The 13,982-nt window shown below is 37.7% G+C and overlaps 1 protein-coding gene across 4 annotated transcripts in view; it reads left to right on the forward strand.

Moving 5' to 3' along the window:
- PASD1 (PAS domain containing repressor 1) overlaps positions 1-13,982 on the forward strand; it is a 104,875-nt gene that overhangs the window by 36,767 nt on the left and 54,126 nt on the right. For all 4 annotated transcript variants that reach the window (XM_058712905.1, XM_058712907.1, XM_058712908.1 and 1 more), the window contains 4 exons: positions 2,268-2,323; positions 3,554-3,708; positions 7,725-7,813; positions 10,646-10,735. In XM_058712905.1, the coding sequence (XP_058568888.1) occupies positions 2,292-2,323; positions 3,554-3,708; positions 7,725-7,813; positions 10,646-10,735 (366 nt within the window). In that variant the 5' untranslated portion in view covers positions 2,268-2,291. The remainder of the gene's footprint in view (positions 1-2,267; positions 2,324-3,553; positions 3,709-7,724; positions 7,814-10,645; positions 10,736-13,982) is intronic.

Raw genomic sequence — 13,982 nt, forward strand, 5'->3', positions numbered from 1 at the left:
TTTCTAGAAAATACTCCATTTCATATCTGTTTTCAAATTTATGGACATAGAATTGATCATACTGCTTTTTATCATCTCAAGTTCATACGTATGCACTTTTCATTCCAGAATGTGTCTTCTCTTTTATTTCTTGATCGATCTGGTATAACAATGTTTTATTTTATTGTCTTTTTTTTAAGAAACAGATTTTTTTTTTACCTGTTCTAGTATATCCTTTTATCATGTTGTTTTCTCATCTTACCTTTATTATTTCCTTACATTCCCTTTATTTGGCTTTACTCTTTTTTTACAATTTGCTCTGTTGACTACTTAGCTCATTTATTTTCATTTTTTTCTCATGAGCGTTTAAGGGTATAAATTCTTTGGTGTTGCCTTAGCTGCATTTTACAGTTTTTAATATGTAGTATTTTATAATACTTAAGTTCTAAATATTTTCTGATTTCCAGAGCTATTTAGGAAATTTTGCTTTTGTTGTTGCTATTGTTTTAAATATACAGATCTACAGGGTTTATGTTATCTTTTTGTTCTTGATTTCTAATTAAATGGCATTGGGGGGGAGCATATGGTTCTTTGGTGTTTGTTGATCTGTTTTATGGCCTAGAATGACCTAGCTATCTTTCATGTTCTGAAATTTCACTATGATGTTTCTAGATGTGGTTTTATTTTAATTTATCTAGATTGGATGACATTTTCCATTTTGGAAAAATTTTAGCTATTATCTCTTTACTGACTTTCTCTCATTCTTGCTATTCTCTTCATCTGGAACTGAGATCTATATTAGGCCTTCCCATTCTCTCTTGCATGTTTCATAACCTCTTGTTTCATATTTCCCACTTTACTGTCTCTCTGTAAAGGCAATATGATAAATTTCTTCATATCTGTATTCTGTTTACTAAGTTTCTCATCCGGTTTTTCATAATACATGATTAATCCATCCTTTTGAAATGAATTCCATTGAATATGTTTTTATTTATTGAATCTCACTTTTGTTCTTTTTCATGTCTACCTGGCTTTTCTCATATTTTCACTTCCATCTATTTTGTTTTTCATATTTCTAAACACAATTATTTTTTATAATGGCTTTCAGATCTTTTAATGATTTGAAGTTCTTGGAGGTCTCATACTGCTTGGGTGTGGGTCCTAATTCTGGTAAATGGTGGATTGTTTCCTTATACATCTTCCCATTCTGGATGGTGAGCTCATCTTCAGTGGTGCCTTATCTGTGGAGATTTGGTAGAACTTGACTTTAGAGAGTATCTGTCCAAAATGGGTTTGCTTTTCCATTCTCCTGGAACCCTATTAAGTCTAACGGCACCCTTTTTTTCCTACCCAAGAGAACATGCTGAGATAGCCAAACTTCCTTCTTTTCTTCCTTTGCTGCCGAGAGAGCTTTTTAAATTAAACTGTAATCTCTGAGAGTAATGCCTATGTGTAGGGAGAAGTTGGTGGGTTTTAGTTTCAACGATCTGCTTGAATTCTCCTTTACCCAGCAGGGCCTTAATACTCGAGGTCTTTCGTTGCATGGCTATGCTTCCCTGTCCTCACAATAGCACAGGTTGGTATACTAACCAGCTTTGGCTTTCAGCGTCTTCTCACTGTGTTACCCCTAAGCTTTCCTTACTTTCTTGAGAGCTTTTAAAGGATGTTTGTTATATTTTAGCTGCTACTTCTTACTTAACAGACATGTATTTGAATGTCATCGACTTCTACTCTGAGATTTTGACCTTGAGGTGATATGTGAGTCTAATTATACAATTCAAAGCAGAGGACTTTGGTGATTTCAGTGCCATTTTTATATGCCCAGGATTTCTGTGATAGCAGCAATAAATGCAGATTTTGTCTATCGTGGCATGGTATTGTGTATAGATATGAAACCTAACCCACATCAATCTTTGTTTCATTAAGTGTTCTTCAGGTTAATAGAAGTTAAAAGAATTTTAAGGGTATGGAATTAAGCTTACAGATACTTACTTTTGGATTAAGTTGTGTAACTTCACAGAACGTTTTTGTAACTTTTTCAAATATATTCATTTGTAATGTTATTGTGACAAACATTCATTGGGGATCAGACAATAAAGCAAATCTTCAACATATACATAACATATGAGAGGGTTATTGGTACTTAATGAAATTCTATCTTTAAAAGAAATAAGCATTCCTTAAGGGAAAGGTGCTATGCAATAGAGAATTTTGATTAGTCTTATTGCTTTATTGTGATTCATCATAGACTGATTTCTTAGTAAAATGTTGTTCCACTTTGATTTCAGAATTCTTTGTTACATCACTGAATAATGGATGAGTCTGAGAGAGAAAAAGAGAAGAGGTATGAATTCATAACTGACTGATATTTCTGTCAAAGCCCTCTCCCCTGTCTTCTGTTCCTATTTCACATCTAGCAAAATCCTACTTCCTCAGGGGAAGCCTGAGTCAGGGAAATTTGGTATCTCCAGTGGGTTTTCCATAACCCATAGCCCCAACTCTGTTATAATACTAAGTGGATTACCTATGTAATGCATAGGTAAAGCAAATATTCCCTGAAAACCTCCCTCTTCAAACTGTGTCCTCCACCTTACACAGTGTCCAGGCTGACACTACATAAATGATTTATACTCCCTGATAGGTTTAGAAGCCTGTTTTGGGTCCATGGCTTGCCTAGAGCTTAAATTCATACATGTTTGGAAAGATAAATTACCTTATTTTTCCAATTCAAGCATCTAAAATAAATTCCAGTGCACTGATCAAAAAGTTTTTGTCCAAATTTTTCAGTATGATCTGTTTTTCAAAGGTAAGAAACAATCTCAATTAGCATTTTATTGCTCAGCCTTCTCTCTGAGAAGGAGCAATGGCTTTGCAAGAGCCTCTTGAGTAATTACAGATCATTTAGAGAGATTTTTCTTTAATGAGAAGTACTCTTGTAAAAGCAGGTAAGAATATATGGTGGAACAAAGGTCCACCATTTAAATTCAAGTTAATTTAGATTGAATTTATTTTATATAATTCATAGGTCACCATGCCAAACACTGTGCTGGGCTTTGCTATGGAAGACACTGAGACAGATCTGGTCCCTACTCTCATGGGCCTCACAGTCTAAATGAAATTGGCTTTCATTTCCTCATTTTATTTTTTTTTAATTTATTTTATTTTTTATTTAAAAATATTTTTTTAATGTTTATTTATTCTTGAGACAGAGACAGAGTGTGAACAGGGGAGGGACAGAGAGAGAGGGAGGCATAGAATCTGAAACAGGCTCCAGGCTCTGATCTGTCAGCACAGAGCCCGACAGGGGGCTTGAACCCACAAACTGTGAGATCATGACCTGAGCCGAAGTCAGACACTTAACTGACTGAGCCACCCAGGCGTCCCTCATTTCCTCATTTTAATATTGGCAGTTATTGTTGTCATATGAATGATCAATGGACTGGAGTTTTGCTCAGATGTTGACATTAACAACTCCCTTTCTCTCTTCTTATTTCTCCTCCATCCATTGTTCCACCATCTGAATTCTTAGACCTACCCTTACCATTAACAACCTTGATTGTTTTTTGTCACTTAGGGATGTACCTAATGTATCTGAAAATAAAAAGAAGGACCGGTACAGTTCCTTTTTCAGAGAACTGCGTGCCATAATTCAAGCTCATGGATATCCTGTAAAAGGAGACAGATATAAAACATCACAGCGCACTACTGACCCTTCACGGAAGAAGGAAGGTTTGGTCTGAGCACCCTAACCCATTCGTATAGCTTTTTGATTAGCCATATTGAAAACTAGTTGTGGGTGGGACAGCTGGATCTCTTCCTTTACTTCAAACATCTTTGGGAGAGATTAATGAATAGAGGATCTCCAGAAACACCTTCTTTTTTTAAAAAAAGTTTACTTAGGGCGCCTGGGTGGCGCAGTCGGTTAAGCGTCCGACTTCAGCCAGGTCACGATCTCGCGGTCCGTGAGTTCGAGCCCCGCGTCAGGCTCTGGGCTGATGGCTCGGGGCCTGGAGCCTGTTTCCGATTCTGTGTCTCCCTCTCTCTGCCCCTCCCCCGTTCATGCTCTGTCTCTCTCTGTCCCAAAAATAAATAAAAAACGTTGAAAAAAAAAATTTAACAAAAAAAGTTTACTTATTTTCAGAGAGGGCATGAGTGGGGGAGAGCCAGAGAGAGAAAGGGAGAGAGAGAATCCCAACCAGGCTTAGGAGTCCAACTTGGGGCTTGAACTCACGAACCGTGAGATCATGATCTGAGCCAAAATCAAGAGTTGGATGCTTAACTGACTGAGCCACCCAGGCACCCCCCTGAAGCATCTTCTAATACACAGATACTTAGTTTCTCTCCATTCGTAAGTTTATTAATAGCCAATGCTGAAAATGTTATTAAGGTTCGTGGAAAAGTAGAATAAAGAAATGAGAATTAATAGAAGTATACCAGGCAATAATAATGCAGATTTCTGTATCTCAGGCAATTGAAGCATATTGTAAATGTGGCTAAGGGGAACATGGCCCTGATGGTATAAAATAGTACCTATGATACCTAAGTAGGCTTAATTCAAAACATCTGAACAGGTTATACCCATATGCATATAATCATACTATAAAAATCTCTTACCTTAAAAAAATATTTTCTTGGGGCGCCTGGGTGGCTCAGTCGGTTGAGCGCCGACTTCGGCTCAGGTCACGATCTCGCGGTCCGTGAGTTCGAGCCCCGCGTCGGGCCCCTGTGCTGACAGCTCAGAGCCCGGAGCCTGTTTCAGATTCTGTGTCTCCCTCTCTCTGACCCTCCCCCATTCATGCTCTGTCTCTCTCTGTCTCAAAAATAAATAAACGTTATAAAAAAAAAAAATTAAAAAAAAAATATTTTCTTGACCCCACAATACTTCTGTTACTCTGTTTCTGTGTCCTCTTCACAGTACAACTTTTTGAAATGACTGTAAGACCTTGTCCCCACATCTTCATCCTTCATTCTTTTCCTCAATCCACTCACTGAGGCTGCAGCTCTCACAACTCCACTACAGCTACTTTTGTCAGGGATAACAGTGACCTGCACATTGCTGATTATTTGGCCCTTAACTCTCCTCATCTTCCGTGGCCTTTCAAAAACATTGGGCAGTCATCCGCTCCTTTCTTCTTGAAGTACTTTTTTCTTGGCTTCCAGGATAACACACTCACTTCGTTTCTCTCTTAGCTCATCTGCTGCTCCTTCCCGTTTTTTCTTTCTACTTTTCTACTTCCCCTTTCAACTTCTGAACACTGGTGTGGCCTAGAACTCAGTCCTTGGACCTTTTTTCTTCTATGTCTACACTCATTTCCTGGGTAATCTCATCCAGTCTCCTAACTGGAAGTGCTACCTAGATGTCAGTGACCTCTGCTTTATAAGTCTACCTCTAGCCCTGACCTACCTGAACTCCATACTCAAGAATCATACACGTTATTAAATCAGCAAGAGTTTCCCATGTGATTTCTTCACTTGGATATCTAATAGAAAAGTTATTATGGTCATAAAGGAACTTGTGGTCCTTCTCCACTTCATTGCCTCTCACACCCACCTACCCCCTCCCGGTTCTCCTTATTCCAGTAACTGGTACCACCAGTCATTCTTCCAGTGGCTCAAGCTAAAAATCTATAAATCATTCTTGTGTCCTCTATTTCTTCTACCTCCTCACCCAATCCATCAGCAAGTCCTTTTGGTTTTGCCTCTAAAATATATCTCAAATTTATTCACTTCTCCCCATTTCCATAGCCTTGGTATACCAACTTAATCCAGACCACCATCATCTGTTACTTTTGCAGAAGCTTTCTGACTAGACTCTGCTTCTACTCTTGTTCCCCAATTTGATCTATTTTGCACAAACAGCCATAGTAGTCTTTTAAAAACGTATGTCACCCTCCTGCTTGAAAGTATTTCATATTCCATTCAGAGTAATGCTAACTCCTTAACATATACCCTACATGATTTGGCCCTGCCTGTCTTTCAGACTTCATTTCCTACTACTCTATCCTTTGGTCACCCTACTGTAGCCACTTTCGCCTCCTGTCTGTAATTTAAATAGGACAAATTCTTTCATGCTTCACTTAACTTACTGCTTCCTCTGCTCAGGATGCTTTGCTCCCAGGTTTTGCTGTGGCTGTCTTCCTGTCATTCAGAGCTTGGCTCAGATGGTACCCTCAGTCAAGCTTTCCTTGATCACCCAGTCTAAATTATTGTACTTAAAGGTATATGAAATTATTGGTTCCATTGTCCATGTGTTCATTATCTGTCTACCCCTCCACCAGTCTATAAGATACAAAAGGATAGTCACCTCACTTGTCTTGTTCATACTATATCCTGAGCCTCTAGAACAAAGTAGGATACATAGTTGGAGCTCAGTAAATATCAGTTAAATGAATGAGTGAATGAATGAGGTTTAATTTAACAAGAATTACCAAGTTCCATATTATTAATTAAATACTGGACACTGGGGTGTTCATGAAGAATTGGATACAGTGCCTGTCCTACAAGCAAAACAAGAATAAATTTATGGACAATAGTAATGTAGATAAGCCTTTTATGGTTGATTGATAAAATACATTGTTTTATTTTCTTGGAAATATGTAGACTCTTTTCAATCTCATTTATTTCTTTGGAGGGAGTATAGGAGATGAAAATCACTAGGCAAAGCTGAAAGACAGTGGGGAAATGACTTCAGAAATCAGCTGTTGGAGAGTGTCATGGGTTGTTTCCTGAGCTTGAGGAGCTCTGACCAGAATTGAATTTCCAGGCTGGGACAGTGGTTGGAAACACTGATCTTGAGGCATTTGTGCAATTGGCATGGTTTATTTTTATATTCTGTCATTTCCCATGCAGTTACACACCCTCTTCATTTCTTCTTTAGTGAGGGTTCTGGAACTTCTCTGCTCATGCTTGGTCTGCTTCTTACCTACATCTACTGATAGGAAATGATCTGAGACTCATACTCTCTAAGAAAACAAACTCTGCTATCAGAATTATCCTTGTCAGGAGATTTAACATTTTTAATAGGGGTCAAAGTTGTATTCCATGGGTGTCTAAGTTCTTTGTGAGGAGAAGAAACTAACAGTTAATTGACATGCATTAAAATAACTGGAGATTGGAGATTTGTGTTAGGGAAATCCCTGAGTTAGTGAAGTTTGTAGAGTAGATGGGATGGGGGGGCGGTGAAGGGAGCAGCTGTTGATGGCAAAAGCTCTGAGTGAGCACAGCAGCAGAAGAAACAGGGCTCACTGGGAAAACCAGAAAACCTTGAAGAGTGAAGAAGGATGGATGGGAGATAGAACATTGTTAACAGCTTCAAAGAGATATGAGATAGGGCTTAAAGATTAAAGATTTTCTAGTTAGGTACTTGGATCTACCTAGAGCCCTTGACACAGCCTGTACCTTATCTTGCATATTAAAATTACCCGGTTTTGGTAGAATGCAGAAGACTTAAAGAAGTCAAGAAAAGGAAAGAACTGGAGGTTGAAAATCATAAAATCTTTGGAGAAGTGTGTACAAATGGAAATTGAGTTGGATGATCTTCAAGGCCTTTTTCAATTCCAAACACTTCTCTGTTTCTGATAATTTATAAGCAATTAGTTAGTCTACATCAGCTCCTTCATTAGCACTCAGCATTTTCTCATGAGAGTCTTTTCTATAAAATTAATTATAACTTTGAAAAATCGAATACCCATATCTAGTCATTTTAATGTGACAGTTTTCTATCCTTTCTTCGTTTTCCTAAAAAGGCAAAGTCAATCCGGAAACCTCCAGAGACATATCTAATTGGATTCCATCATTTCAGAGCTATGAAGACTTCAAGTGTAAGACACTACAAGTAAGAGGGCATTCTTTCTTGGATTATTTTATATGTAGAATACGTGCAATAGAAGATAAAGAATAGTGTTTTTCACAGTGTGGCTTGGAGACCATACATATCAGAATTACCTAGGAAGCTTGGTGAAAACACAGATTCTTGGGACCCACCTTGAACTGTCTGAATCAGAGTCTCAATCCTGGTAGAGCCAGGAGCCTGCATTTCTAACAGGCTCTACAGATGCTTCTTTGCTGAGTTTTGAAAACCACTCATCTTGAGTGACAACAAACACAAACAAGTCTTTGCATGGGTTAGTGGCAAATTAAGTAATATCTGGTAGACCCTTCAACATAGATTGTTAGCCTCTATAAAACAGGCCTTCAAGTCTTATTTTTTTCCGTCAAGGACATGAGGTGTTTATGGTTTCTATCTCCAAGGAAACTGGTTAGTTTTACTAAATTAAAAGGCCACAACTAAAACCTGAATTACCATGGACTTTTTCTTTTCTCTCTTTTTTTTAATGTTTATTTATTTATTTATTTTGAAAAAGAAAAAGAGTGAATATGAGCTGGGAGGGGCAGAGAGAGGGAGAGAGAGAATCCCAAGCAGGCTCTGGCTGTCAGTGCAGATCCTGATGCAGGGTCCCATGAACCACAAGATCATGATCTGAACCTAAATCAAGAGTCTGCCACCAAACTGACCTAGCCATCCAGGTGTCCCAGACCATGGTCTTTTGAGTCAGACTGATAAGGCTATGAATTATACCTTTGTCATTTATTTGCTGTGTGTCCTTGAGAAAGTTATTATCTCCGATCCTTGATTTCTTCCTCTATATAATGGGTATTAAAAAATTGCTTTCACTGAGTTGTGAGAATAAAGTGGACATACTGTAAAATATCTAGCTCACTTCCTCACTCCCTTCTCTGTGTCATTCAGTTTCCCATATTTTCCATCCCCATGTCTTTCTGTGTTGCAGTCAGTCATTTCTTTAGCTCTGTTTTCTTTCCAGCTATGTTCTAGCATACTATTTAACTGTACATTGTGTTTTTATTTTTGATAATAATATAATTTCTAGACATTTGTTTACTTTTTATGTCTGCCTGGTCAGTTTTGAGTCTCTTGTTCTTTCATCATATTTACCCTTTATTATTTATTTAAGCAATTTAAGCAAACTTCTTTTATAGTCTATCTTCAGTAATTTTGGTATCTGGTGTTTTTTATTTTGATTCTGCATTTTGTTATTTATTCTGCCCATTGTTCATGTTTTATTTCTTCTTGTGTTTTCAATATCTTATTATAAGCACATGTCATTTGGAACTTTATCCACATGAATTCTTTGAGCCCTGGTTGTAAATTGCTTAAAGTTTATTTATTTATTTTTAAGAGAGAGAGAACCCACTCGAGTGAGTGGGGGAGGGGGAGAAAGAGAGGGAGAGAGAGAAAATCACAAGCAGGTTCTACACAGTCAGTGTGGAGCCCGATGTGGGGCTCAAGCTCATGAACTCATGAATTCACGAACCATGAGATCATGACCTGAGCTGAAATTAAGAGTCAGCCACCTAACCGACTGAGCCACCTAGGTGCCTCAAGCCCTGTTTTTAAAATGATTCTCTAGAAATGATTTCAGTTTCTTTTTGCTAGATGTCCAGAGTGAGAAGCACTTTATTTATTTAAACAATTTTTTAAAGTTTATTTTATTTATTTTTGAGAGAAAGAGAGAGCATGAGCAAGCATGAGCGGGGGAGGGGCAGAGAGAGGGAGAGAGAGAATCCTAAGCAGGCTCTACGCTGTCAGCGCAGAGCCTGATGCAGGGGTGGGCCCAATCTCACAGTCTGCAAAATCACGACCTGAGCTGAGATTAAGAGTCAGATGCTCCAGAGTTGGCCACCCAGGTGCCCCAAGACCACTTTAAAATAAATAATGGGCTTGGGGTGTGGAAAGTTACACAGGTAGTTTGTGAATGCTGGCTCCAAATCTGTGTGAGTGCGAGCTTCTGTTTAGTGATTCTCAGATGAGACTAGTTTTTCTTTTCTTTCTCTAGCCAGAGCTGAGCCTGAGGCAGACATGTGCATTCACTCTCTCCCTTTGCTGGATAAGATCTATTTTGTCTGCTGAGAGTGTTACCCTTTGGGAAGCCTGGTTTTATGCAGAAGTCTCTGATTTCACTTCCCACCTTGTGTATGCCTGGTTTTGCTTTCTCTCTCCCAATCTCTATGCCATCAGTGTTATGCAGATATTTACAAGGCAAATTCAGGCTCCAATATCCCCTTACCTGTTAATTCTCATGTTATAGTTATTTCTGATACCAGATTGTTTCCTTTACTTTACAATAAGCTTGGTTTTGTTTTGAAATATATGTTTTTATATACTTTATTCATAATTTTAGGGGTTCTCAACCAGGAGGCACTTGTCTGGATATCAAATCCATTATATAGCAGGAAAGTGATGGTAATCTCCATATGTATAAGTAGATGACTAACCACAAATAAAAATGCCCTGCAAAATATTCTTAGCATTTTTGAAATTAATTTTGAATAAATGTGAAACAACCTACACATGGAAATGAATCTTCCTAGCTTGTGTTGGAGAGCTTTGTGTTAATTGAGTATACATTAAAATTTGTTTGTCTAAGTGACACATCATTTGATAAACATCTCATGCTTAAGGTTAAGTAGATTCTGTGTAGGAGGCAGAATAATGGAATTTTAATTAAGTCTGTGCCTGCTTTATTGATATTTAAGGCCCACAATACATTTTCAGTGTGCTATTATAATTATTTATGCATTTAGAAATAAAGCTATCATTTTATTATTGTTCCACTATTTAATTACATTATTATTCTCTCTTCATTAGTCATTAGATGGCTTTATGATAATACTGAGCCTAGATGGAGTGATAATTTATGTTGGTGGAAGCATCACTTGTCTCCTTGGCCATTTACCAGTAAGTTTTTCCAGTTTTGGGGAAGGATCATTCTGGTTTATTGTTTAGGGGTTCATTGTTTGTTTTCAGGAGCATATAACTCATCAGAGAAGATATTCTCTCAATGTTGTCAAAATGTGCACTTGTTTTATTGTCATGTTTATTGGTTTCAGTTTTAAATCTATAAAAACAAATTGTGATATGAGGTAATGAAATAGTGTGTGTGTATGTGTGTTTTGTAAAGGGCCCCGAAGGCAATCTCCAAAGAAGAATGTACTTTTTAAAATGGAAGTCTCCTCAAAATCAGTCGGTAACCCCCAAGGTGACTACTTTGTGAAGCAGCCCTCACCGGGATGGAGGTGTTTGATTTTGTACATTTCCTTAACGTCCACTACATACTAATTAAACAAAGAATGTCATGATTTGTTTATGCTGGCTCATGGTATCCATTTCCAGATCTGATTTGCTTTTTGTTTCTTTATATTAAAGAACAAATTATGATCTAATTTAGAAAAAAATATAGATATGATGGCATAGTTTAGCAGTATTGTAAGTATTGCTGGAGACATTTACATAGGAGTTGTAGTCAGGATCTGTGCTGTCCCAAAAGGTCACTCATTCCTGAGCTCTTTGGTATTATTATGCCCCTCTTCATGAAAGCTTTCTCTATCTTCATAAGATCATTGATTTAGAATATGTGATTACCTAAAAATTTTTCTGGATCTTCAGGTTGAGCATCTAAAAAATATACCACTCAAATATGAAAGTACTACATACCTTCCTGTTCCACTAATGCATGTGTGTGGAGCGAGGATAGGTAGAATACATCCACCTCCACTCTTGAAATCTCTGTCATTTGGCTAGTTGTGTGAATCTTATTTGGATTGTTGCTTTCATTGTATATTCCTCATTCTACACAGTTGAGTAAAGAACTTGACACACCCTGGCCCTGAGATCTATAGCATTCAAGTTTGGAACATGTAAATTAATAGAAGTCATGTTACATTATTCTTTAATTAAGTTAAAAGTGGATTCGAAGCTTATTCCACTAGTTATGCTATTCCAGCCAACATGTTGCAAGGCCCGGTTGGAAGCTTAGAGAACTTTTCTACTTTTTAATCTTTATTTGAAGATACTATGATCAATATCTTTTTTTCTTATTCTGTTTTATTTTTTTAGAGAACAGTTCACATTTTCAAATTCAGCTTATATGTGTAGGATGCCAAAACAGCTGAATAAAATACAAATATTAGAGATTTTCATTGAATTAGACTTTAGAGCACTTATATCATGGAAGAGGAATGGTCTTATTAAGTCTATATTAAAAGTAAGACTGTATGAGTATGATCCATGACAGATTAAGTTTGGTTATAGTGAAGACTAGAAATCTTCCCAAAGTCTTATATTAGATATTACTTAAACCAAATTGGTCATTGTGAAAGGAAAGGTGAACTTTTCCTATTGTGAGGATTTTGCACAGTGAATGTCTTAGTCGTGCTATCCTTGTTTCTTTATGTAGTTTGGTTCAAACTTTCCACTCTCAAGAGAATATTTCAACTTTAAGCATTTTAGGTAACATGCACACACACACAGACTTACCCTAAGGTAGAGGTATCTGGGACATGGGGTTGAATGACTAATCTTAAGCCATCGATTTGATTACCAGAGATGGGTATACTTAAAAATAAAGCTATTAATATTAGATCTGTACGTAAACATGAAATGAGAATGGAGTTTTATAATCTCGTTAAAAAGGACTTATACCTGAGGCATAAGTTCACACTTTTCTTCATTAAATCCTAACTCTTCTTAATTTGTAACAACATGAAATTTTTCCCAGGCTCCGATTAAAAATTTCATTTTTATAAGTCACCCATCTTATATTAATGGAGAGACAAAACCATTTCTAGAGGATCTTCCTGGCTCCAGGAAGCTACAATTTCATTAAATATCAAGACACCTCTGTCTCTTGGGCAACTGTAAACTGCTAGCATGGTGGATGGAAAGAATTTGTTCTCTGAAATCAGATAATCTGAAGATTAAAATTTAGCTCTATCACTTAATAACTACATGAGCTTTAGTTTCTCATCTGTGAATGTGGAAAAAATATTCCTTGAGGTGGGCTTTTGCAAATGTGGGGTTAGTGAAGACCTGCCTTATCAGGGGACATTTGAACAGAGACCTGAATGGAGTGAGTATGTGAGTCATGCAGATAACTGGAGCAAATATGTTCCAGGCAGAATCAAAAGCAAGTGACAAGGCACTAAGACAAGAATGTGCTTGGTATGGAAAAGGCACAATAGAGAGGCTGTTGTGACTGGAGTGCTGTGATCAAAAGGAAAAGTACTAGGAGGTGATGAGGTCAGAGCAGTAGCAGAGGTCTACCCTGTTTCGGGCCATTGTAATCACTTTGTCTTTTCCTCTGAGATGGGAGAAAGCCATTGTGGGGGTTGGAGCAGATGAAGGAAATTATGAGCTTTTTTTTTTTGGGAGGGGGTCACTCTGGCTCCTGTGTTAAAAAATAGGCTATGGGTCATTTACTTTGTTTCTTAAATCTCACGTATGAGCAAAGGGAAAATAAAAGAGAAGCAAAGCAAGAAACAGACTTTTTAAAAAATATTTATTTAGTTTTGAGAGAGAGACAGAGAGTGAGCAGGGGAGTGGCAGAGAGAGAGAGAGAGACAGACAGAATCTGAAGCAGGCTCCAGGCTCTGAGCTGTCAGCACAGAACCCGATGCGGGTCTCGAATGCACAAACTGTGAGATCATGACCTGAGCCAAAGTCAGAAGCTTAACCGACTGAGCCACCCAGGTGCCCCAAGAAGCAGACTCTTAACTCTAGAGAACACACTGATGATCACGAGAGAGGAGGGAGGAAGTAGGTGATGGGGATTAAGGAGTGTACTTGTTGAGATGAGGACTGGGTGATGTATGGAAGTGTTGGATCACTATATTGTACACCTGAAACTAAAATTACACTGTATGTTAAGTATACTGCAACTAAAAAAAAGAATAAGCTATGGGGGCAGACATGAAAGTAGGGAGTCCACTTGGAAAGCTATTGCATTAATCCAGGCTATTAGATAGTGATGAATTGCAGTAAGGTGGATGTGGAAGCCATCGGTGTTTTGTAGGTAAAATAAGTTTTGCTGATGGATTGGATGGGGGTGTGACAAAAAGATATGAGGAGTCCAAGATATGATGTTGTAACACATACCATTGTGACCGAAATGAGGTCTACTATCATCATCATGGTATTAAATTTATAT

The sequence above is a fragment of the Neofelis nebulosa genome, chromosome X (genome assembly GCF_028018385.1).
Source record: "Neofelis nebulosa isolate mNeoNeb1 chromosome X, mNeoNeb1.pri, whole genome shotgun sequence".
In the NCBI taxonomy this organism is placed as follows: Eukaryota; Metazoa; Chordata; class Mammalia; order Carnivora; family Felidae; genus Neofelis; species Neofelis nebulosa.